Source organism: Equus przewalskii, chromosome 25, assembly GCF_037783145.1.
Source record: "Equus przewalskii isolate Varuska chromosome 25, EquPr2, whole genome shotgun sequence".
In the NCBI taxonomy this organism is placed as follows: Eukaryota; Metazoa; Chordata; class Mammalia; order Perissodactyla; family Equidae; genus Equus; species Equus przewalskii.
Window position 1 is genome coordinate 44,097,491 of NC_091855.1, and position 27,008 is coordinate 44,124,498.

A 27,008-nucleotide genomic window follows, 5' to 3' on the forward strand; every position below is an offset into this window, starting at 1 on the left:
GAATAGGTAAATCCATTGAGACAGAAAGTAGATTAGTGGTTGCCAGGGGCCTGGGGAAGGGGGAGAACGGGGAGTGACTATTAATGGGTGTAGGGTTTCTTTTAGCGGTGGTGAAAATGTTCTAGAATGAGATATGGTGATGGTTGCACAACTCTGTGAAAAGACTAAAAATCACTGAATTGTACACTTAAAAAAAACAAGCACAACTAATCTGTAATACTGGTCACCACAGCGCCTCCTACTGGGGGAAGGGCAGCAAGAAGGGTTCACAACAGAGCCTGCTTGGGTACATGATTCATTCATTCATTCATTCATTTTTTTCTAAAGGTTTTAAGGATATTTAAAGAAAACTGTTGAAATGAAGCAAAAGACACGGCTGAGAGCAGCCACTAGAGTTAGACTTAGTCACCCATGGCATCGCAAATACTTGATCTGAGCTCTGGTTTCCTCATCAGTAAACTAGGAAGAATGTCAGGATTGAGGGTTTTCAGGACGGTTAAATGAGACACTGGATGTAAAACCACGAGCACAATGCTCACTGTAACAGCACGCAGAGCCGTTATAATCATGTTGTGATCATACATTCATCACAGGAGGACTCACTGCTCTCTCATCATCCTAATTCCTTTTTCCACAGAAACTGCAGGGTGGGCAGCCTCTGGTGTCAGCCCATGCTCAGCACCCAGTCCCTCATCCCACACCTCTGGTGCTCTCCTGGGACACCAGCCTTCTCTCCTTTGTTGCCAGGAGCCTTGCCTGGGAACAGCTACCAGAGTGCTGCCTGCCAGCTGCTCCAGTCCTTCCACCCACATGTTTCATTACTTTCTTTCACCAGCACTTAGCAAAGGGCCACTCCCTGGCCAGCCATAAGGATACTAAGTAATATACACAATATGTATGTATTTTATCTGAATGCAAGTACATGGAATTCTTAGTTTAACAGGATTATTTATTTTTAAACTCATTCACCTGGAAAATACTAGAAAAAATTTATGCCAGGGATTTTTTTAAAAAATCTAGCACACATCCTGATACCAGAAGAATCCTATTTAAGCTCCTAAACCTTCTGTATAGAAACCATTTTCATCAATGTTCATAATAATTGCCCAGAGCCAAATATTGAATAATCCAAGTGCTACCTGGCAATCGCCCTGAATTGGATGGTCAATATACAAGGAATACTATGACATAAAAAAAAAAAAAGGGATAAAGGAGGCCTTTTATGGCCAATCCTCTCTTATTCAAAATTCACTCAAGCTTTTACTGTAGTTAGTGACTGTATTTTTGCATGACAAACGTCTCTGGAAGGAAAAAAACTTTCTACCAAAACTATAAACATCTTCTAGAACCCAATCCTATGCCAAACACCTGAGGCTACAAAGAAATGCTAGACTGCAGCGCCCAATGGCCGGACCCGAATATGAGAATGAAAAGAATATTCACAATGGCAATAGCAACCCATTCAGCAATTCCAGTATTTAACTGGCTTTCAAAGCTATTGCTTCTGAACCAGAGAAAAGAACTAAGCCAGCTGCCCCAAGAGTGATGCACTCACTTTCCTTGCAAAAATGAGAAATGAGAAGCAGTGGCCTCTCCCCCTGAAGGACGGCCAGCTATTACCTTTGACCAGCTGTCACCCACTTCAGCCTCAAAGTGGTCAGCGCTTCCGGGTACTCCAGGCACATTTTCAAAGCCTTCACACTAGCCAGTGAGTTTAAAGTAAAAACAGTGCCTTATCAAAATGTGTATGAAGGTAAAGAAGAATCTAGCTTTTTGGTTTTTTTTTTAAAGAGGCTTATAAGGCTGTTTGAGGAGCAAAAATATTTTAGATGTGACATAAACGGCTTCACTCATTTTCAATGCTATTTATTTGAACACTGTCAACTAAATGTATCCAGACTGGATGCACACTATCCACACGAAATGGTATGTCACACTATCCAAGTGATCCCACGCATTTCTGAGGTCCTGCTTTTAAATAAGAAAACCCTCTGTGCTTGCTATTTTTTCAGTAATACAAAAGGATCAACATAAAGGAAATGAAACACAAAGGAAAATAATCCAGACACTAAGCAGACAAGGGGGGGTAAACGTCCTCCTTCATCTTTTATCTTTTGCTCACCATCCACAAAATAAGTTAATGAATAAATAAGAAGGAAGGAAGTAGGTTTTTTCCTGAGGAAGATTAGCCCTGAGCCAACATCTGTTGCCAATCTTCCCCCCCCCCTTTTTTTTTCCTTGAGGAAGATTAGCCCTGAACTAACATTTGTGCCAATCTTCCTCCACCTGATATGTGGGTCACCGCCAAAGCATGGCTGACAAGTGGTATATGTCCATGCCTGGGATCTGAACCTGTGAACCCGGGCCTCCGAAGCAGAGCATGCAGAACTTAATCACTATGCCACAGGGCCAGCCCTGGAATGAAGCTGTTTTATCCAAGATTTTTTTAAAGCGTTACTCTGGTTTCATCTGACCATTGGTAAGCCTGTCCTCTTCCCACTACATGGCTAGAGATGACACACTAAAAACAAGGCGCATGACAAGAGCTTTCCACAAATCAATAAAATTTTATTGAAAGGTTGGCAAATGTTTAACATTTCAAAAAAGGACACCTAGCTCTGTGAAGTCTGCATGTGCATGCTAAAAGAGCTGTCAAAACGGAATTCTCCTTAAACAAATCCTTCAGTAAAAATGAAAGATTTATATTACAACTGTTGTTTGATCACAAAAATCACACTCTTCCAGACTGTCTCGTGATTTTGAGTAAATTAACTGTTTACACACTCCCACACTTAGGTCTTTCCCTTAATGCTCTCTGGGCAGGAGACTAAGACTTCAAAAGCACAGCCTTTGTTTGGCCTTATTTGCAGGTACACTGCCCAACCTCTTCAAATTTTTAGAGCTGTATTTAAGTAAAAAAGTAAGAGCTGAAGGTACCGGACAGTATAGCATCGCTCTCAGACTCAGACAAGTATAAAGCGATTTTTCTTAAGTTCAACTAAAAAACCAAAAAGCTTCAGATCACATTTTAGAGTCCTCACTAATGTCAATTTCAAAGTGTCTCCAGTGAACATCTACTATGTCATATATGAGACTTGCCTCATGTTATAAGAGAAATACTACAAGGCCAGCGTTTCTCTCCAAGCTGTTAGTCATCCAGGCTGAACAAGCACATAAACCAGCCAACAGTGATAAAGTCAGCTTCCCTGTGCATTTAGAGCAGGTGAGCGTTTCTGACACAAACGACTGGAGAGGCAACACTCACTTGTCTTTCACTTCTCCTTGCCCCGCTCTGCTCTGTCTCAGGACATGTCTGAGATCCGGTTTCTCATCCTCCCCATCCCCACTCGGAGCCATCACTTCCTCCAGTGCAGACAACACTCACAACCTCCTAACTGGCCTTGTGGTCTCATCCTGCTCTGACACAAGCCCACCCCAGTTTAAGAAGAGAATACTGAGAGTTAGCACGACTTCCCTATTAGAACAGTTCTCACAAATCGAGACACACTGAAAACCAAAGGCCCTGCTTCTGAACCTCTGTGGGCTCTGCAGCGACTTTCAGCGAGATGAGGAGTGTCTTAGGAAGGTTGATACGCTGGCAACCCTTTGGTGAGCACCTGACCAACACAGAGAAGATGCTGAGGGGCTCAGTGGCAGCGTGGGGAAGAGGCACACCAGGCAGTCCAGTCTGACCCAAGTTTCCCATCATGAAACCCAAAGCCCTAGGGTTGGCAGGCAGGCCTGTCCATTGTCATCTCTCCAGCATGCCCCTGGCTTTACCTGCCACCAGAAGGGCTTATCCAGCCCTCCATCCTATGCATACAGTGCCCCAGAATTCCAGGGCCTGCTCTCAGACAAAGCCAGTCAGAGCAGGAGGCCTTAGCACATGTCCCCCGGTGAACACCACCATGGAAAGGCCCCCGCTGAGTAAGTGGGCCTGACAAAGGCGGGGGAGGGGTGTTAAACTAAGATGTGAGAAGGTGACTAGGAAGGCCAGCGTGGGTACAGAGGGAACAGCTACCACATGTCTTTGAGGAGACAGAACTGGCTATAGGGGACTGTGTTTGAAGTTTTGTGCAGTGATGTGTAATAAAACCTCCTTCTCCATAACCCCAAGAATCATTCAGAAAATATCTGATGGTATTTGGAGTGAGACATGGAGGCTGCTTAGCTGCCACACGTGTGGCAATGAGGCAGCAAGTGCCTTTCAGGTTACATAGTTGTCTCCATCTCCTTCTGTTTCCCAGATTGCTTCTACCCTCTGAGGATTGCTCTCACTCCTTAATCCGGCCCTGATCTCCTTTCCCAGCTTCGGGTCCTCCCACTCCCACCCTAATAACCTCCACTGAACTTCCCACCACTGTCCAGTCACTTCCAGCTCTCCCTCCTTCAGGCCTTTGGGCCATGTTGTCCACTCTGCCCTCCCCCTTCATCCAGCAAACTTCCATCCTACTCTCTGACCAGATCAAATGTGACCATGTCACCTCAGCAAGGCCTTTTTCATTTCCCCCAGACAGAGGAAGCCACTCTGAACTGTGGGCCATGCAGCATTTTCTCCATTGCCGTAGCAGGCAGCACTCACTGGCTGTTGGAAGAAGCTGGTGAGAGAAACTAGCCTACCGGCCATCCAGCACAAAAAGGGGGGCAGGGGACATCCAGTTAGGAAGGGGACAGCATCGGAGAGCTCAGGCCCCAGCATCCTACACTTCAACCTGTACTAATAAACTCAGAACACAAAGCTAGCAAGTGCCAACAAAAGGCAAACTAAGAGAAACTATCAGAAACATAGAGTATAGAAAAGGCGCTAATTTCCCTAATATAAAGAGTTTTAAGAAAGTCATAAGAAAAAGCTGATCAAGCCAATGTGAAGTATGGGGAAAAGAGAAGGATTTTAGCTAAACAGTAATCAACTCTAAATCTTCACAGCGTTCATTTAAGATGCCTGATGGGGGGCCTGGGGAAGGGGCACACAGAGGAGGGGAATCAGACGCAGGAGCTTGGGGAGGAAAGGCAGTCCTCACTGCCATGCTCAGGGGCCGACAGGAACGGAGGCAAGAACTGGCCTCCCCCAGCAAGCCTTGGCATTACTGCCAGGAACATTAACCACAGACCCCAGGCACAGCCAACCCAGCACCCAGCCCACACTCAGGATCTTAAGCCAAGTCAAGTACTGATGGAAAACATACCTCACAATGGTTTAAAAAAATTACATTTCAAATGAAATAATATTTAATGTTTTATACAACTTAATCCCCAAATAGTTCTATTTCCCACAAAAAATATTAAGCCAATAGTATAGGAATGATTTGTCAAAGGCCAAATTTGTCCAGCTAAGAAAACAATAGAAATAATTAAAATTATACAAGCAGGACAGAACAAATGGCCTGGTTCCTTCGACAAATAAATTGAAAATGAGGGGAAAAGGAGGGAGAGGGAGCCTATAGATTAAAAGAGAATTAAAGAGATATACAATCTACATGCCATGTGCAGACTTTACTATGGCTCCTATAGAACAAATCGACTGAAAACAAGAGGAAATTTAAACCATGACTGAGTATTTAACAGTACTGAGAAATTACTGTTATTTTTTCAATGTCGTAATGTTATTATGGCTATATTTTGTAAGAAAGCCCCATCTTCTTGAGGTATATATAGAAATACTTATAAATGAGATGACAGATTTGCTTCAAAATAATCCTTTGTGGGCATAGGTTGGATAAAAATGAAGACTGACTGACCATGATCTGACAACTGTTGGGGCTGGGTGATTGGAACGGGGGCTTGTTATTCCATTTTTTAAGGTGTTTGAAATTTCCTACAAAAAATATTAAAAATTTGGAGTAGGAAATATTATCAAATGCTATCACTTTTATTAATATTGGTTACAAAAATAAAGAATATCAACATAGGAAAATTCAAGCCACTCAAAAAAAGGAACAATGACATTTTCATATATGAGGTCATCTACTACTTCATTATATCTAAATGGAGGACAGCTGAAGGCACGACATGGTCTATACTAGGCTACAAATTTTTGAAAAGTGAGTTTCCTTTCACAAATACTCAAACCAGGAAGACTGAATCCATACTGCTACAAGCTCTTGCCATAAACCGCAAAGTTTTCCTCAATGGACACATATCCAGGCATGAAAATCAGCTACATGCCCAGTTTATTTGTTATGAGTTTGTTTGTTTTATTGCTGGCATTCCTTCTGGCTCATAAAACAGTTTTATGAGCTGCCAAAAATTCTGTACAAACTGTGCAAAGCTGACACGACTAATGGTTTCAGTATTCAGCATAACAGATAAATAACATGAACCTGATTAATACCAGGGCAGGAGTACTTTGAACTCTATTTTCAAAGGACTATCTCAATACTCTCATTGCTAAATGTTTACCTAAAGACTCCCTTTCCAACGTGGGGCTGGACAACACTTTAGGGAAAATGAAAAACATCAGTTAAATTTCTCCAAACTTTATTTTAAAAAAACACGTAAAGTTCATTTTACTGGAGACTATTTTCCTCAGATAATAAATGCAATATTTTAAGCAGCATTAAACTTGCAATACAATCAACAACAAGAATTACCGTGGCAGGGAAATAGACCATTTCCCCAGAAAAGGATGTAGGTGGTGCCGTGAAGCGGATATTAACTGAGAATGGATGGATTTTTAAAGTGTTTATTCTTAAAATTAAATGAAGTTGTATTTATATTATAAACCAATTGTTATGAAAATATTACTGAGGAAGAAAAAATATAAAATTTGGTCAACTGAGGATCTAGCAGTACTCAAAAATCCCACCATTCAATAGGACAACCAGTAATTCTAGATTAACTTTAGGGAGGTCTTCTAAATAATCCATGATAAATGGACATCCAAGGACTACTTGTCTTTGAAGGAATAAATCATTAGAAAGAAAAATTTTAAGGTGAACAAAGAACTGACCCTGAGGAAACAGACAAATCAGGAGAAGAAAACTTTAAAAAAATTCTAATTAGTTATCCTTAGAAAAACAGGAACTTATATTCACCTACTACCCACCAGCCCATCATGACCATGAACCAATGTCTTCTTCAAGAAGGAGGTATTACCACCCTAGAATTCCATACTTGGTCAAACTATCAGTAAAATGAGGGCACAATGAGACATTTTTAGACATTCAATAACTTGGAAGATTATCACCTTTGATCCCTATATGGGGGAATAAGTTTATAAATACAGACATATACATGTGAATATGTGTAACAGATACACATCCCCCTGCCATGAAAAGACTCTAGCAAATCATCAAAAAAACAGTCCAAGAAAGAGTGATGTGGACATAAATAGTAGCAGCTGAATGTGAGCCAGAAGCAGCAGAGGAAGTCAGGAAGAAAGTAAAAGGAGCTCTTCAGTACTGAAACCTGATGACGCTCCTGCTCAAGGCACAGGACTGGCGCCGTCTCTCTGGGTCCAGTGACTTGGTCTTACAGTGAGTAACAGTTATGCAACCATAGTCATAAAAATGCTATTTATTAGTTTCCAATTCTTAAAACCAACTTAGACAAAAAAAGGGGAGACTTCATTATATCACAGAACATAAATGCTATAAATTTTGACAACATAAAATTGATAATTTCCCTAATTAATTTGAGTGAAAATAATTTAAAAACGTAGCCACAACTATAAAGGAAATTAATTATTTTATATACAATTCCATGTTAATAAACCAGAAATTACTGATAAAGTCGTGTTTCTTAGAGAATGTTAATTATAAATCAACCAAAAGACAGAAAATCCAACAGAATACTAAGTTTGAAAGTTGTCTAAGACCATCCCCCACTAAAGGACACTGTATTCACTGTATTCAGTTTTGTACATAAATACTATAAAACTTCACCCTGTAAAATATTCTTGAACACAAGACTGGAAGCTTCACAATTTTTCATCAAACTCTATAATCCTGATACCAATATATTCCAAAGATAACATACAAAAGTTAAAACCACAGACTAACTACAGACTATCCTTCAATTGGGAATATAAATTACAAATTAACAAAACATGAATACAACAGGCTCAACTGTGCAGATAGAGAATAAAACGCCATGGCTAAGTGTGCTTTACCATGAGAATGCATGAATAATTCAATAGCATTATATACATTAATATAAATAATAATAATTAATAGTCTATCAAAGACAAAAATCACAATCCTCTTGATATATGCAATAATATTTCAACATTAATTTCTCATGAAAATCTTAAAGTGACTATGAATAGAAATGTATTTTGACATTAAAAAGTCTTCCAAATCGATATCCAATTTTAACAGAAAGTCTAGAATATGCTCTCAAATTTGAAAAGTAAAAGAACATAACACAACTAGGGGGAAAAAGACCTTTACTTTCTATGGCATACTTCTTCCGTATTGTTTAAATTTATCAAATCATGAGCACACATTATTTTTATAACTAAAACTATTTAAAATAAAAATAGTACTGGCTTAATGTAATTTCTGTGATTTATGTTCTGATATTTTTAATACCAGGTATGGAGGGGAATCCTAAATCACAAAGAACTGTGATTTGGAGAATCTGTGACCACCCTCCACAAACTACTACAGAATTTGAAGTTAAGGAAGACTAACTCAAGAAGTGTCCGGAGAGGAATTTTTCAAGAAAAACTGACTAATGATATGGTAGATGTTCTTGATTCAGAGAAATCATTAATTCTCTCTGAAGAATTTTAACAACAAAAGCAATTTCAGGTAGTAGTACTCTTCATTAATAGCCCAAAACTGGACTACGCAGATGTCCATCCAGAGCGAATGGATAAACTGTGGTACGTGAATACAGTGGACCACTACACAGCAACAAGAAACAACTAAGGGCAATTACACTCAACAACATGGATGGATCTCAATTACTTTTACTTGCCATTACTTTTTTATTGTGAGAAAAATATAAAATTTGCCATTTTAACTATTTTTAAGGTTGGTCAAGGAAAAAAGAGACTCAAATTGCTAGAACTGAAATGAAAGAGGGGACATTACTGCAGATCTTATAACAAGATTATTAAGAAATACTATGAACAACTATATGCCAACAAATTAACCTAGATGAAATGGACAAATTCCTAAAAAGAGAAAAACTACAAAATTGACTCAAGGAGAAAGAGAAAATCTACAACAAGCACAGAGATTGAATTAGTAAGGAAAAAACTAACCACAAAGAAAAGCTCAGATGCCTTCACAGCTGAATTCTATCAAGTATTTAGAGAATTAATACTAATTTTTCACAAACTCTCAAAAAAATAGAAAAGAGAACACTTCCTAACTCATTCTATAAGGCCAAAGTTAGCCTGATACCAAAACCAGATAAAGACATAAAAGGAAAAAAAACAACACAGAGTAATATCACTTATGAATATAGATGCAAAAATCCTCAACAAAGTACTAGCAAACCAAATCCAGCAACACAGAAAAAGAATTGTACACCACGACCAAGTGAGATTTATCCCAGGAATGTAAGGTTGGTTCAACATACAAAAATCAATTAACATAACACACCATATCAATAGAATAAGAAACAAAAGCCACATAGTTATCTCAACAGACAGAAAAAGCAGTTGACAAAATCCAAAACCCTTTTATGACAAAAACACTCAACAAACTAGGAATAGAAGTAACTTTCTTAACCTGATAAAGAGCATCTATGAAAACTCACAGCTAACAGCATACTTAATGGTGAAAGACTTGGATGCTGTCTCCCTAAGATTAGGAATAAGACAAGAAGGTCCACTCTCGACACTTTTATTCCACATTGTATTGGATTCTAGCCAGGACAATTAGGCAACAAAAAGAAACAACATACAAATTGAAAAAGAGCAAAACTCTCTCTATTTGCAAGTGACATGATTTATATATAAAAATCCTAAGGAATCCACTTTAAGAAGTTAAAATGACAGATTTTGTCATATATACTTACCACCAATAAAAAAGTAAAAACTAACAGGTTAAACTCTGAAAACTACAAAATATATATTTTTTAATTTAAAATATCTAAATACACGGAAAGACATATTGTGTTCATGGGGAGGAAGACTCAACATTGTTAAGATGGCAATACCCCACAAATTGATCTACAGATTCAATGCAATCCCTATCAGAATCCCAGATGGCTTCTTTATAGAAATGACAAGCTGATCCTAAAACTCATATGAAAATTCAAGTAACCCAGAATAGCCAAAATAATCTTGAAAAAGAAGAGTTGGAGGACTTACACTTCCTGAATTCAAAACTTATTACAAAGCAACGGTAATCAAGATAGTATGGTACTGGCATAAGGATAGGCATATATATCAACAGAACAAAACTGAGAGCCCAGAAATAAACCCATACATTTATGGTCAATTGATTGTAATAAGGATGCCAAGACTACTCAATGGGGAAAAAATAGTTTCTTCAACAAATGGTGCTGGGAAAAGAGGACACTCACAAGTAAAAGAATGGATACAGACCCCCATCTCACACAATATACAAAAACTGACTCAAAATGGATCAAAGACCTAAATGTAAGAGCGAAAACTATTAAACTCTTAGAAGAAAACGTAAGTATAAATCTTTGTGACTGTGGATTTGGCAATGGATTCTTAGATATGACACAAAAAGCAACAAAAGAAAAGTTAAATTGGACTTCAGCAAAAGTAAAAACTTTTGTGCTTCAAAGGAAACCATCAAGAAAGTGAAATGATAACCCATAGTATAGGAGAAAATATTTGTAAGTCATACATCTGATGAAGGATTCGTATTCAAATATATAAAGAACTCTTATAACTCAAAAACAAAAAGACAAGCAACACAATTTAAAAATGGGCAAAAGACCTGAAGAGACATTTATTTCTCCAAAGAAGATATACAAATAGCCAATAAACACAAGAAAAGATGCTCAACATCATTAGTCTTTAGGGAAAAGCCAATCAAAACCACAAGATACTACTTCACACCCACTAGGATAGCTAGAATAAAAACGACAAATAATAAGTGTAGGCAAGGATGTGGAGAAATTGGAACCCTGATATGCTGCTGATGAGAATGTAAACTGGTATAGTCACTATGGAAAATAATCTAACAGTTTCTCAAAATGCTAAGCAGAGTTTCTGAATGACCAACAACTCCACTCCCAGGTATACACCCAAGAGAAATGAAAACATGTCCAGAGGCCGGCCCCATGGTTGAGTGGTTAAGTCTGTGCACTCTGCTTCATTGGCCCAGGGTTTTGCTGGTTTGGATCCTGGGTGCAGACCTAGCACTGCTCATCAGGCCACACTGAGGCAGCATCCCACATAGTTCAACTAGTAGGACCTGCAACTAGAATATAAAACTATGTACTTGGGGGCTTTGGGTAGAAGAAGAAAAAAAAACTGGCAACAGATGTTAGCACAGGTGCCAATCTTAAAAAAAAAAAAAAAGAATCTTTTATTTTAAAAAAAAGCACATGTCCATACAAAAACTTGTACATTAATGTTCATAGTAGCATTATTCATAATAGTCAAAAGGTAGAAACCCAAATGTCCATCAACTGATGAATGGATAAACAAAATGTGGACTATCCATAAAACAAAATGTTATTTGGAATAAAAAGAAATGAAATACAGGTAGAACCTTGAAAACATCATGCTAAGTGAAAAGAATCCAGTCACAAAAGACCACCTATTATATGATTCCATTTATAGAAAATGTCCAGAATAGGCAACTATATAATGACACCAGATTAGTGGTTGCTTAGGACTGGGGGGGGAAGCAGGGAGTTGGGGGTGAAAGCTAAAAGATACAGGGTTTCTGTTTGAGGTGATGAAAATGTTCTGGAATTAAATAGTGGAGACGGTTGCACATCTCTATGAATATACTAAAACTACTGGATTGTACAATTTAAACAGGTAAATTGTTTGTGGACTATAGCTCAATAAACCTGCTACCCTCCAAAAAAAGAAAGAAAAGAAATCATCTGGTAGTTGTAAATAGCAGAGAAACCTTTCTTTTCCACTATAATAAACCTAATCAGTTTATTTTATTTAGTTTAGAATTAGCTGTGTAATTCAAGTTTCTCTCATATTGCTGACTGACATCGATTCTTGTTCAATAACCCCCTTAACATGTTATTGCACAAGAATTATCAAAACTTCTTAAACATAAATCTTGCTTTTAAGAAAAATAATTAAATATTTGGAGAAGGAAATATATCTAGGCTTATCACCTTGGTTACATAAAAGCAAAATAATGCCTGATGTTTTGAGAAACATTTCTTGTCCTAATACAGTCTAATATAAATGCCATTCTGATACCTTAATTAACGGGAGAAATGAGAAATAGAGCATTCCCAATAATTTCCCACTTTGCTGCTAGTTAGACAATATATGCTAAACACTTGAAAGCAGTGCTTCATCAACATTTTCCCAGATTCATTTTAAAGGTACATCAGCAAGTTGATTTGTTAATCCACTTAAAAACTTTTCAGCAACCTGATTTCAAATATTTAAGGTTAAAAAAGAAATAAATCCATTTGTGACACAGCTGCAAAATTATTTTTCAAGGATTGCTGCATACACATTAATTATGAAATCAACATCTTCCCAAAAGTGAAGAATGAATGCAAATGCTATTTCAAGTTTAAAATACCATATAAGCTAAAAAAATAAATTCAGCCCCTTGATTTAAATTTTTTAAACAAAATGAGAGAAATTCAATGATTTCAATTCAAGTCCTACACATGAACAAGGGTCAAGGACAACAGAGCAACAACCTTAAAATGTTATTTGGGTGTCATGGTAAGGGAGGTCTATTTACCTTTGGATTCTATTTCTGTCTGTTACTTACGTTTTCGGAAAATTATGAAGGGCAAGAACATTTCTTATTCTGCTCTTTATTTTCAATTGGTGCTTTCTTCCTACATACCAAAAGCTTTGGAGTTAAAAAGATCAGTTCCATGTCAAGAGACACAAAGTTTATACACACAGTCCCTCAGTCACAAACCCCCAATCACAAACCTCTCCATGATGCACAGCTCCCCAGGCACAGCCCTGCTTCAACCCATACCCACCCTGGAGGGCCGCTCTCCAGCCACCTGACAAAGCAGACACTTCCCAGGCACCCATTTTTTCTGCTTTCAACACACCCGTCATGTAATTTCCCCTTCTTCCATACTTTCTCCCTTCTCTCTCTTCCAGAGCTGTGCAGTACTAGAGAAAAACTTGCCCTCCCTTACTCCCGTTTCTCCTTAGGGGGAAGCTTTCTGATAAATGAGTAAGTATAAGAATAGAAGGGGCAATACATCCAAATCAAAGAAAATGGTAACTCTACACTCTGACTTCATACGGAGGTGGAAACAAGGGTGCCTTTAAGGTAACTACAGTGTAGAGAACACCCGCGTTACCTCTGTGTCATCTGGAAGCCTTAAGAAGATGATGGCATACGAATACAAGGGCATTTAGCCTCAAGGATAACAGGAGAGCTGTGGGAGAAGAGGAATTTTGTTTTGTTCACCACTGCAGTGCTGGCACGTCTTAAGTCCTTAAAAGAGACTTGCTGAATGAATGACAGGAGATGACAGCAGACTAGAAATGTCAGCATAATTGGGCACAGTAGGAAAAACAAATGGACAAGTGATATTTAATTTATTTAATATCCAATTTAGCAAAAACCTGTAGGTTAACTGCATGTGCAGTAGGGGAAAGGCAACTCAGGAATCATCAGCAGCACCAGATTCTCCGAAGGCCTCAAGGGTGACAGACAGAAAACAGGACTGGCTTCAAGTCTACAGGAGAAGCAGTTACACCCCAGATCTCCTCCCACCTCCACCCCCAGCCCATCAGCTCTCCTGCACCTTGCCCCACCTCGCCAGAAAGCTGGCAGCTAGGCATATACCACACTATTCCCCACCACCCAGGCAGGAGACTAGAAACCCCTCTCTGGGGAAACAGGTCCCAGAGAATCACTTTAGCAACTTCTGGCGTGTCCCTCAAATTGACAAGGTCCCTGTCCTATTTCCTAATGGTGAGACTCAACATTTAAAGTTTGTCCACGCACACAGGGAGTTTCCAATCAGCCTACTAATAATTACAAAAAGACAGCCAATAACTGCCAGACATTTGGAGAAAGGCTTCTGATGTCGAAGCAAAAACCAAAGTGGGAAAGAGGAGAAACGGACTTAGAAAAAAGAGAGACAAAACAGGAAACAAAAGAAAATGTCTATATAACAAATGTGTGCACATAAATCAATAAAAAATTAATAAGCAAAATGAAATGCTTAAAAAAATGTACTGCCTTCATGAAACAAAAACACGATGTTATAAAAAGGATGCTGAGAAGAAAAAACACTTAGAAATGAAAGATATAATGTCAGAAATAAAAATTCAATGTAAGAACCAGAAGATAAAGTCAAGGACCTCTCCCAGAAAAATAAGAACAAAAAGATAAGTAAATGGAAAAAAGTAGGAGAAAAGGAAATAAGCAGAAGATCCAACACCTGAATAATAGGAGATCAAGAAGAACAGAACAGAGAAATCCGAGAAGAGATTATCCAGAAACAATACAGAAAAGCTTCCCAGAGCTGAAGGACCCAAGTGTCCCCACCAAAAAGACCCACCAAGAAACAGCAGGGATAAACAGAAGAACCTGAAAGCTCCCAGAGATAAACTAAGTCACACAAAATCTTGGAGATCACAATGGTCGCAGGCTCCTCATTACCAACAATGGAGGGTAGACACCAATGGAGTAAAGCTTTCAAACTTCTGAGAAAAAATGATTTCTAACCTGGCATTCAATACCAAGGCAAACTGTCATTCAACTGTGAGGGAAGAAATGAGATTTCCAGACAGGCTAGGTCTCAAAAAGATTATCTCTGACAAATTCTTTGTCAGGAAGCGGCTATAAGATACACTCCACCAAAAGGAGAAAGACATGGAATTCAGAAAGGGGAATTCAACAGAAGAGAGAAGCAAAAAGAATTCCCATAAGGAATGACGAGAAACCCCAGGATGACTACTAAGCAACACGCCCAGAGAACAAACGGCCCCGACTCAAGAGGCAAATCAAAGGCCCTGCAAGGGATGAAAACGTTAGATTACTCGAGGAGTCTGACTGGCCTGAGGTGTTCTATTTAAAACATGGGACTCAACTCACGGCTGTAAGTTTGCATCCAAGCTAAAGGAAAGAAAAAATAACGCACTCCAATAAAAACACAAAAATAATTCCCTGTCTTAAAGACAGGGAATTAACTACATCCTATGTGGCTTAGCTAAGATATTTACTGAATGATTAACAACATAAACACTGAATAACAATTTAAACAAAAATTATTACATAACCATATTTGGAAAAAAGGAGAGAACTGGGGGTGTGTGTTTTGGGCAGTTGGGGGCGGGGAAGAAAAGATGTAAAAGTTCTATAGCCTTCTCTTCTGCGGTAAGAAGTCAACAGATAACGTCTAAAATACAAAAATCAGAAATGAACAGTACAAGTGCACTATATAGAAACACGAAATTTGAGGCAGGAATTGCTAAATAAATAACCACCAATATCCAAGATTCTTCCCCTCTTCCATAGTAATATAACATCTTCCCCCTGCTGCCTGGAATGTGGATGGGATGGCCACCATCAGGAGTAGACAGAGCAGGAAGGGGCCCAGGTCCCTGAAAACTTCTTGGAATGAGCTGTTTACTAGCCCTAGACTGCTGACATTCCAATTTCACATGAGAGAGAAATGACCTTCATCTTGTTTAATTCACTGCTATTTGGTTCTCTGTTAGTGGCAGCTGAATGTGATCCTAAGACAGATGATTCTAAGTAGAAACAGAGGGGTTAAAAGTGGTTGCTTATGGAAGTTAGAACCCGGAGTGGGGCAGGCAGGTAGAGGGATGACTGTTGTGCATTACAACTCTGCAGTACTGCTTGACTTCTCAAACTAAGTAAACGAACTACTTTAATAAAGGTAAAATTATATTTAAAGAAAATCACCCCATAGGCTATGGTCAGAAATGCTGTTAATCTTGACTTCTAAAACTAAGATTAGATGTGTAAGGTCAACTTTAAATTCTAACACTAGACCATGGATTTCAGATCTGATTTATTGAAGACAACAGAATATGAAGTCATTGAAGAAGTTTTTGAAAGGCGGACTGATAAAATGAAAAGCAGTGTTAAGGCTGATCTGGCAGTGGTGTTTAAATCTTCAAGTGAGAAAGACATTTATTTAGGTCTGCAGGTTTGAGAGCTTTGGCTATGCCAGTGATAACAGGAATGGAAAGAAAAGGCTAAAATAAAACAGATACTTCAAAGCAGGTGCCAGCAAGATGGCCCAAGGTTGACTACATACGGTCCAGTGAAGGAGAGAAGCCCTGGCTAGAGGGTTGCTTGCTCAGAAATGATCTAGCAAAATGTCCAGAGCCTGGTTTACCCAGGGGAGAGTGGGGATGGGGGTGGAGGGCAAATCATGTGATCTCTCAAATTCCTAACAGTTTGCAAACCCAAGACTGATTTTGGAGGCTAGAGGAATCATCATCATCCCAACAACAGTAGGAGTCACCTTAGAAAAATAAGTTCCATATGTCTTGAAAGAAGCTCCCATACAAGGATAGAATTTGACTGAAATTTATGATTCAATTCAAATTTCTCTTTGAATTTCTAATTCTTTCCTAAGGGTAACAAAATCCAAAGTCTCCTACCATATAATTGATCCTTTTTGCAAAATTTTAATCTAAAAACAATTTTGTTGCCAGCTATCTACCAGTCAATAAAACTGACCAAAAACCGAATACACAACACAGATTGTTTAAAATCATAAAGTGGGACCTCTATGGCATAGTACCTATTTTTGTTGGTTTGTTTTACAGAAGTTGTTTCTCCAGTAGATTGTAAGTCCATATATAGTCTACACTGTCAAAATACTTGTGATTTTAAACATAAGGAAAGTGTATTTTCCTCTCATTCATTTTCATTAGGTGGAGAGCATTGTGTGAGCTTCCCACAAAGTTAACATAACCTTAACATAGTGTCATTCTGGGATATTCTAAAAATCCGAGAATCAAACTTAAACTCGGGACAGTGACTAAAAGGAGTTATGTGATGGGGGTTAGGGTAGTGTGATTACAGGGTTTTTGTGTGGTTTTTTAAATTCTTTCAAAATATCCTTTATCTTTTTGACAAAAAAAGGGTAAAAATGTATATTTGGTCTCCTCCAGCAAGATCCTTTTACTTTATTAATCTCAAAAATATTTTTTGCCTCTTTACCAAGAAAAGCATTCAATAGTTTTGCTGCACTTAATATAGTTTGGAATTAACAGTCCTGTTGGCTCACATGTTTATCTAGCATCACTGACATCAGTGCACACAGATTTCTAAGGGCATCAGGCTCTGCAGATGAGGCAGAGCAAAGGCAAGAGGAGCTGCCTGTCAACTCTGCCGTATTTGGGGTTTTTTCACCTTACGTACATCCAAGTATTTTGCTTAAACAGCAATCCACTGTACGTCACAAACTTTTTCAGGTAGCTCATACAGATTTTCAACTGTGAACACTTCACTCCAATTTCATTTATTGAAAGTCTAGATTTAACACAGACACTGCTGTTCACTTCAAAGGCCAATAGTCAATGGAGCAGGTTTTAGGAGAGAAAAGGTAAGACTGGCTTGTTAATGTTTAATGGTTTCAACTGTCCCGTCACATGCCATGTAGTCAGTATTACTATGGATTTCAGATAACTATTTACAAATCTAAATTATGTTAACCTAATTTTATTATGCAATTTCAATATTTCCCTACAATTTAGAGCTTATTATTCAGAAGGCCTTGTTTCTTAAATCTGTTATTTAAAAAAGTCTTCCCATGTTATGCGAACATTCTATCTGGACAAACCATTAGGATTAAAATGTATCTGCGATGTTTGGCAAGAACAGTTAAGCCTGAAATTATTAAATTTGGTAGTCATCCCACTCACACCTAGGGCCAGCATCCCCATGCTGAAAGTTACAGGAATTCACATGGATGAAAGAGAACTCTGAGAAGGTACTGCTACATTCCTAAGAAAAAAATCACAAATGAGGAAATTAATCAGAGGGCTAGAAAGACTAATTCTATTCCTTACAGAGGAAATATGCGTCATGAGAGACGATGGCCCGGACTGGGACTCAGGAAGCCCACACTCAGGTCTGCCTCCAGGAGGCACGCCTACACCAGCAGCGAGCATGAGCCCTGCCAACTGGTCTGCAGGCCATGCCGGGCCAGAGCAGAGGGCCACTGGTCTATCCAATGTCAACAAGCTGGGAGTGCAAACATCAGCTCCGTCCAAATGTAACACCAGCCATTATATTTAAACCATGAAAAAAATATTTAAAACACGTACAAGTATTTTTATGAAAGGTGAAAGACAACAACTTCACCTCATTTAGTTGTCCATACTTGTTGCTGTTTACTTGCAGAAATTTCAAAGAGTTTCATATGCTCTGCTTCAAATGGTATCAAATTTGCATTAAAAAATAGCTTAGAGAAATACACATGCAAAGCAGGAGATTTCCAACTTTTAATTAAGGTCTGGGATTTCACAGAGGAAACCAATCAAACTATAAACATAATCAAGGGAAAATTAAAGACAAAAACTTACAATGAAGGCTAGGATGACTCTTGTCCCATCCAACCAAGTGAAAATAAGAAAATAAGGGCGAGAAACAGTCTTTTCTTTCTTTCTTTCCTTTTTTTTTTTTGGTGAGGAAGACTGTCACTCAGCTAACATCTGTGCTGACCTTCCTCTATTTTATGTGGGACACTGCCACAGCATGGCCTGATGAGCAGTACTAGGTCTGCACCTGGGATCAAAACCTGCAAACCCTGAGCCACCAAAGCAGAGCACATGAACTTAACCACTATGCCACCAGGCTCGCCCCAGAAACAGCCTTCTTTTAAAACTTAAAAGTTTTATTACCTATACTTTGCAAATTTCATCAAAGAGTCCCCAATAAGTCTCAAAATCTGAACTGAATCAGGCATTTTTCTTCATTAAGTTTCAAGAATTCTACACAGCTGTCATTAGACACCTAGTAAGATTTGGAAGGTGGGGAGAGGCTGGCCCTCTGCATGACAGGACGCAATAAATACTTCAGAGGTTTCAAACCATGCAGAGAGTGAATCCAAAAACTCAACAGTCCACAGGCTGATAGCCTATATATATGTTTCCCGGGCAGTTTTCCTGAGCAGAAGAAACTCCACTTGAAAGTCAGGGGACCTAATAACGCTCCACAAACAATTCCATTTGCATTCTTTGTCTTCCAATAACAATAACTAGGCATTCCAAATAACACTAAATAATGATTGCACACATATCTTAACTAGTAACACACCACTGTAGAGTTACAATGGTGCATAGGTTAACACACATGAGATCAAATACTACTTCTAAACTACGTTAATAATTAAAATGCTATCTTAAATTTAAGTCCATTTTTCTCTGCAATTTAAAGTTGACACTTCTAAGCAAACTGAGTTCTTAGGATAACATAATTTATTTGTAATGATAATTTCCAAAGAGCCAAAATCCAATTTTCAAAATATTTCTATATTATAGCACCCAGCTTCTGTTCAGATATGGAAAGGTCAAATCTCATAAAACAAGACCTCTACACATGCTGAGAACTTCCTCCATTGAAACCCACCAGTTCAGAGTGGCTGGTACTGTCTGGTGGTGAGGGGGCTACACAAGGACCACTGGTCCACAGAGGGCGCAGCCTTCAGACTAACCCCTGCTGAGGCGCTGCGCAGTTCCCAGGCTGGACCATATCTTACCAGCTAACCCAACCTTCCCTCTGCTTCCTCCAGCATCACGCTTTTACTCACATACTGAGCACCGAGTTGAACCTGATGGTGGAACTGTCTGGATTTCAAGATCAAATGCTCAGAAAGGAATGGCAAATACAACATCCAGAAGGCTGGGGTGTAACAGGCACCAAAGACCTCGTTTTCAAAGCAACTGTGAAGTGAGTTAATTACTCACTCGGAAATCATGTCGTTAATAAAGGACCCTAGAAAGCCAAGACTCTTATTTTACTGATACTACATGTAACCAGGAATGGTGCTCCCGTGCAAAATAAAGCACAACAGGCTGTCCTGGGGCTCTGGGGCTCCTTCTACTGCTGGTCTCACAAGACGTGTGTTAACATCTCACTAAAGAGCAAAAGACAGAAGCCCTCTAGAGAATATCACAATTTAAGTTTTACTCTGTAAACAAAATTCCAAATTCTAGTTATCATTGTGGCATAGTAGGAGGCCTCACTATGTAATACATTGGTTTCTTCATGTAAATATCAACTTTATCAGCCCCAAATATTAGAAATTACTGGTTCAAACTGCACAGTCCTAGTCTAACGACACAAATGACCTGAGAGTAAAATTTTCATAGGTTTGGCCTGAACCCTGAACATAAGCATTACATCTTCCTATTTAGTCATTTTAGGTGAGTCTGAGGGTCTTGACAGCATGCCCGTGTTAGGGGGAGAGAAAGTAAGACGGTTTCACTTTACACTTGCAGCTGTCCTCAGGATTCTAATGATCATTAAATGGCTTAATCAAATTTTTGTCCTAATAAAACATAAGTTAGTTGATCAATGATTATAGTGTTACAGGTCTTTGAATTAACTAGAGAAGGCATGCAAACATCAGATGAAGAAAGTTTTTAAGGGACTTCCATATAGTGACAGCTCCAGCTCCTCCCTAAACGTTACATGGGTCTGGGACAATCACACTGAAAAACAATCAATTTGCTTTTGCATGGCACATTCAAAACAAGGCTCTTAATCTTAAAATTCCCTTGGAGGTGCTACAGTGAGGGAGGTGTTCAGATCCTGGACGTAACGGTGTTGTAGACAGCCTGTCACCTAGGAGGGGCCGTTAGAGCTGGGCTCCCAGGAGATGCACCAAGACGGGGGGCCATGGGGCGGTGGGGGAGGTAGACGCAAAAAGCACACGCGGCTGCCCCCACAAGCCAGCAGAGCGTGTAGGGGGGAAGGAACTCGCGCCGACTCTGGACCCCAAAGCGAGGTGCGGGGGTGGGGGCGGGGGCGGATATCCCAGGGAGCGCTGCAGGAAATGATATCCAGACTCGGAGGGTGGATCTAGGAAGCGGCCGGGGCGATGGCCCGGCGCGGGGGGGGGGGGGGTGGGAACGGAGGATGTGGCTCCAAGGGGCAGGATGAGGGGGCGGGACGAGCGAACGCGGATATGCCAGGGCCGAGGAGGAGGGCAGGGAGGGACCAAGAGCCTCGAAGGGACGAGGGCGCAAGGAGCAGCCGGAGAGGGATGGGGCGGCGGGTCTGGGAGCAGTGACTAGGCGGGATGAGCGGCGGCCTGAGGGCAGGAAGGAGGAGGAGAAAAGGGCAGGGTGGGGAGGACGGCAAGCCCGGGCGGGAGTCGGAGGGGCTGAGGGTCAGGCCCGCGCCCCGCGCGCACTTACCCCACTCGAGGAACTCGGCCACATACTTGTCGCGGCGCAGGGCCGAGTGGCTGCACTCGGTGTACAGGCAGACGAGCACGTCGAGCAGCGTCTCCACGCTCAGGGCGCTCTCGTTGCGCCAGGGCCCGTCCAGGAGCAGCTGCTCCAGCTTCTTGAGCCGCACCTTGGCCGACATGGTGCCGCGCGGCCCGCTCCGAACGCGCCGGCCTCTCGCCGCCCGCTTGGCTAGTCTGTCAGGGCCAGCCCTCGGGGGCCCGGCGGCCGCGAGCCCCGGCAGCGCCTCGTCCGCTTCGTCGCGCCCGGGCCTAGGCCGACATCTTGGGCTCGGTCCCGGCGGCGCAGCGTCTGGGGCGCCGGGCCCCGCGGGTCCATGGGCCGGTCTCCTCCCCTCGGCGCCGCCGCCCTCCCCGCCTGGCGCGGCCCGCCCTCGTTCGCCCCCGCCGCGCGCCCCTCAGCCCCGCCCGCGGCCGCGCCCTCCCCGCCGTCCACCGCCCGCCGCCGACCTGGAGCGGCGCGGAGTCGAGCGCTGCGCAAGCCCGGCCGGCGCCCGAGCCCCGACCCCAGCCCCGACCCGGCGGCCCAGCCCCGCGGCCCGCAGCCAACCAGGGCGCGGCCAGCGCGGGCGCAACCAACCACCGCGGGGCCGGCCGCCGCCGCGCTGACCTCAGCGCGCCGCCCCGCCCCCGCGCTCCCGGCTCCAGGCTCCCGGCGGGATCGGACCTCGCCGCTTGCCGTAGGGAGACCGGGATGCTGGGAAGGCCGGGGCGGGCGGGGTCGGAGGGGAGCGACGCCCGGCGGGGGCGGGGCCTGGAGGGGTGGGGCGAGCGAGGAGCCAGTGCGCCGCCGAGATTGCGAGCCCGCGCGTGCGCAGAGGGCGCCCGGGCGGCGTGCGCGAGCGCTTCTTAGACCGGGCATCTGGGTGCGCTGCCCGCGCTGGTCCGCGCGCACATCCCCGCTCCTGAAAGGGGCCCCGGGGCTCGGAGCAGCTGCCGCGGGCCCTTGCCTGCCTGAGACCTCGGGGCCGACGAGCCGAGGTGGGCGTCGAGAGCCGCCCCGGAGGCGGAGCTTTGCCGGCCTCGGCGGCGTGACGGACTGTTTTAAAACCGGGGCTTGTCCGAGTTCGGAGCGGCCTTCGAAAACGCGGGCCCACCTCTGACTGGACGGACGGGAGGCTGAGGCCGGGACAGGGCTGAGGGCTGCTGGAGAGGGCGACCCAGCGGGCCACCCAGCGCCGGCGAATCCGTGCAGCCCGCTCAGTGGCCGCGTCAGATTCCACTGTCCTGCTTACCGCTCCCCGCAAATGAACGCCTGGGGGCGGCAGTTTAGTAGAAGCCGCCGGCTGTCAGCCTCCAGGCTCCGTCTGCCTAGCGAGTCACCACTTGCGCTGAGATTGTTGAGTTTCGGTGGCTGGGGAAGGAGGATGATGGAGAACATCCCCACCCAGACAAACCTTTGGTGTCAGGACAGGAGGGGCGGCTTGGAACTCGGGGAGATCGCTGAGGCCAGGCGGGTGGGAGAGGGCTAGGAGCCGGTGCAGGGCCGTGAAAGCCCGGGAAGGGGAGGAGGAAGGGAGTTCCAGCAGGAGCCGGGGCGGGGCAACGAGTAGAGTTGAGCGGACAGATGGAGGTTTGAAGGCGGGAAATTAAAGCAGTTTTAGTGACCGTGGCAAAACTAATCTATGGAGATAGAAATAATAGTGCTACCTCTGTGGAGGAGGTATTGACTGGAGAAGGGTAGGAGGGAGACTTCGGGCTGCTAGAAATGTTCTATAATCTGATTTGGGTGGTGGTTATGCAGGAGTACACGTAAGTAGCACTCTTCAAACTGTACACTTAGAGTAGTGATGTCACCGTCTGTATATATTGTACCTTAATTTATAAAAAGCAGGCAAAAACGATCTTTTTTTAATTTGTTTTCCTTTTTCTCCCCAAAGCCCCCCGGTACATAGTTGTATATTCTTAGTCCTGGGTCCCTCTAGTTGTCGCATGTGGGACGCCGCCTCAGCATGGTCTGATGAGCAGTGCCATGTCTGCGCCCAGGATTCGAACCAACGAAACACTGGGCCGCCTGCAGCGGTGCGCGCGAACTTAACCACTCGGCCATGGGGCCAGCCCCCAAAAAACAATCTTTGGTGTTAGAGATCAGAGTGTTGGTTACTTTTCGGGAATTATGAACTGGGGAGCTAGGAACATTCTGTATCTTGACTAGACCCATCTTGTTACATGAGTCTATACATATATAAAATTATTCAAACTGTACTCTAAATATTTGTGCACTTTACTATATGTGTATGATACCTCAATTAAAAAGTTTTAAAGAAAAAAAGGCTGAGCAGATCACCTAACTCAAAACTAAAGATTTCCTACTGGTTTAGGATAAAGACCAAATTCCTTACCTTGGCTTTTAAGTAGGAGGATCAGACATCTGAATTTGTCTGGGACAGTCTCTGTTTTTTTGTCTTTGTCTCTGTGTAAGTATAACCATGTCCTTCATTCCCACAGTGTCCCCATTTGGACAGTATATTCTGGCATCTCCAGGCCCAGCAGACTTGGCCTGGCCCTGTTCAGCCTTCTAGCCCTGTCTTTACCCTTTTTTCACATTGGTTTAAAGAAAAAAGGAAATTTTATTGTTTTATGTCACCAAATCCCCCACCCCCTCTCTCTAACAGGGACTGTGGCTGTTGGTCTCAGGTTCCACCGTCACAACTTGTGCTGAAAAGCAAGGTCGGCAAACTACAGCTCTGCGGGCCAAATCCAGCCTGCCACTTGTCTTATGAATAAAGGTTCACTGGCGCACAGCCATGCTCATTTGTTTACTTACTGCATATGGCTGTTTTCATACTATAACAGCAGAGGCAGAGACTAAAGGGTCCACAGCGCCTAAAATATTTATTTTCTGGAGGCTGGAAGTCTGAGAGCAGGGTGCCAGCATGGTCAGGTTCTGAGTGAGGGCCCTACTCCTGTTAGAGGGCTGTCTTGCCGTATTCTCATGCAGCGGAAAGAGGTAGCTCTCTGGTCTCTTGTGAAGCAATAATCTGTTTTGTGAGGGCTCAACTCTCATGATCTAATCACCCCCCAAAGGCCCCACCTCCAAATACATGATGTTGTGAGTTAGGAGTTCAGTATAAGAATTTTGGGGAAAAAATGTTCAGCCCATAACAGTCTCCTTACAATAAATTCCTTCTTGGGCTGGCTCCAGTAGGTTTCTGGTCTTTGCAACGCAGCAAGCTGGACTAAGCCTAGCCTTATCCCCAGCACCCCGAAACATGCATAACATAGGATAACTTCAAGCCACAAACAATATCTTAGTTCAGAAATTAGAATGTCCGGGTCTATTGAGGGAAACCTCTGAACTTAACTTTAAATCTTCTCCTCATGCCCGACACAGGCCCTTTAAGTTCTGAGATGAACACTGGGGACAGGGGTGTCTTCCTTGTTCCTTCCCCGGCCTCTCTCAGCTGACCTCACCCTGCTTCCACCCACCTGTGGCTGCTGCCAGGGAGGAGGGAGAGGTGTTGGTGAGGGCTACAGTCTCACCTCTGGTCTGGCAGAGTGTAAACTGACCCCTTCCCTCCTGGGGACATTCGTGGACTCCTCAGCAGTTCCCTGCTGCTCCCTCTCCTGAGCAGATGTGTCACTTTTCTGATGGCTGCAGAAAAGTGCCCTCTGCCCGTCTATGGGGACCACTGAACAGGACCTAAGATAACCCATCTATGCAGCTCACATCTATCCATGCAGCTCATGTCTCGCACCCCTCGCCCTGACAAACCTTCGGGAGCAGGCAGATCCCAACATAGCAACACACTCCCAGCTGTGCCTCCAAAGCAGCTTGTGAGCCTGTCTTTCCCAGCTAAGAGTCCATTCCCAGGCCACTGTACCCCCAAATGGAGGGCCACGTCTTAAGCTCTCTGAGGAATCCCTTCGAAGCCACACTCACTAGGCTTCAGGTGAAGGAAGGAGTGCCCCCACGCTCTGTACCCTGGCGGACCACGTCATCAAATCCTCTCTCTCCCACTCTCTCACCTTTTATTCCGGGGTGTGGGATGGGTTCCCAAGCATTTCCCATGACAGTCTGCATATGATGATCTGGCAGCTTATTTGAGAATTCCACATCTGTTATCTCTTGATGGCCCTTAAAATTTCAATTTAGTGTTCTCATTCATTTACAACATGTACACTGGACACAGGTCATTGTCCCTTTGCTGGGAAGTCCTTGTGTTTGCCTGGCACCCTGTCACCCCTGAACCCCATTCCTTATGAATCTCTGCTCTGGCTCTCCTCTGATCATGGGATCCTAGAGAGGCTGTCACAGGGGGTGGACATGTCACCCAGGGCCAGCTGGTCAGCTCTCCATCCCCCTGATCAGGAGTCATCATATGACTCATCCAGGCCAATCAGAGAACTTTAGGATGTTTTATACTAAAACTGGAAAGAGAATTTCTTGTCTTTTCCTTTAGGCCAGGGGCAGGTAAATTTTTTCTGCAAAAGGCCAGATAATAAATATTTTAGGTGTTGTGGGTCCTATAGTCTCTGTCTCTGCTGTTATAGTATGAAAACAGCCATATGCAGTAAGTAAACAAATGAGCATGGCTGTGCGCCAGTAAACCTTTATTCATAAGACAAGTGGCAGGCTGGATTTGGCCCGCAGAGCTGTAGTTTGCCGACCTTGCTTTTCAGCACAAGTTGTGACGGTGGGACCTGAGACCAACAGCCACAGTCCCTGTTAGAGACGGGGGTGGGGGATTTGGTGACATAAAACAATAAAATTTCCTTTTTTCTTTAAACCAGTGTGAAAAAGGGTCTTGCCGTTTGCACCCAAAAGTGCCCTTTCAAATCACAAAGAACAAATGAAGGTAATCCAAAAGAAAAATGGGCAAATAATATGAACTTGAAGATATACAGAAGAAGAAACAGAAGATCAATAAATATATGAGAATATGCTCAATCTCATGGGCATTAAAATGCAAATTAACTTATGCTTCCAACCAAGGTGGAGTAATGGGGGCCAGATTTACTCACCTACCTGAAACAATGAAGAAAAAGAAAGGAAAATAGGCAAAATACATGAAACAACAATTTTTCATGACACTGGGAGCCAGGCAACAAAGGACAGTGATCCCTGAGACACCATAAAAAAAAGACGTGATCTCTCTGACTGCCCAGTCAGGGAGGGGGACTGAAGTGGAGCCCAGCAGACTGCCTGAGATGAGGAGGCAGAGCTGACAGTCTGGGGAGACCAAGGCAGCTAGAACACTCAGGACAGAGTACCGTAAAGGAGTGAGCTGCACAGAGAGAGAACTCTAGAGATCTTCAGAGAGGCCCCCCGTATCCAGCAGCATACTGACCAGCACTTGTGTGGGAGGAAACTACCCAAGGCTGGGGAAAGAACTAGTCAACAAGATTAGAGGAAATGGTGCCTGGTACTCACACAGATTGAGAATAGTGTTGTTTTCCAACAGCCAGACTAGACAAACTCATAATTCACCAGCATTGGATAGAATCCTCAGGAAGGTTGTGACCTTGGAGTGGGAATT

The 27,008-nt window shown here is 42.7% G+C and overlaps 1 protein-coding gene across 4 annotated transcripts in view; it reads right to left on the reverse strand.

The window, feature by feature from the left end:
* Window positions 1–22,191, reverse strand: part of CDC42BPB (CDC42 binding protein kinase beta) — a 133,527-nt gene extending 111,336 nt beyond the window's left edge. For all 4 annotated transcript variants that reach the window (XR_011532839.1, XR_011532838.1, XM_070593335.1 and 1 more), the window contains exon 1: window positions 21,476–22,191. Coding sequence is in view for 2 of the 4 variants with exons in the window: in XM_070593335.1 (XP_070449436.1) it covers window positions 21,476–21,650 (175 nt within the window). In the remaining 2 variants the exon portion in view is untranslated. The remainder of the gene's footprint in view (window positions 1–21,475) is intronic.
* Window positions 22,192–27,008: the final 4,817 nt, after the last annotated feature.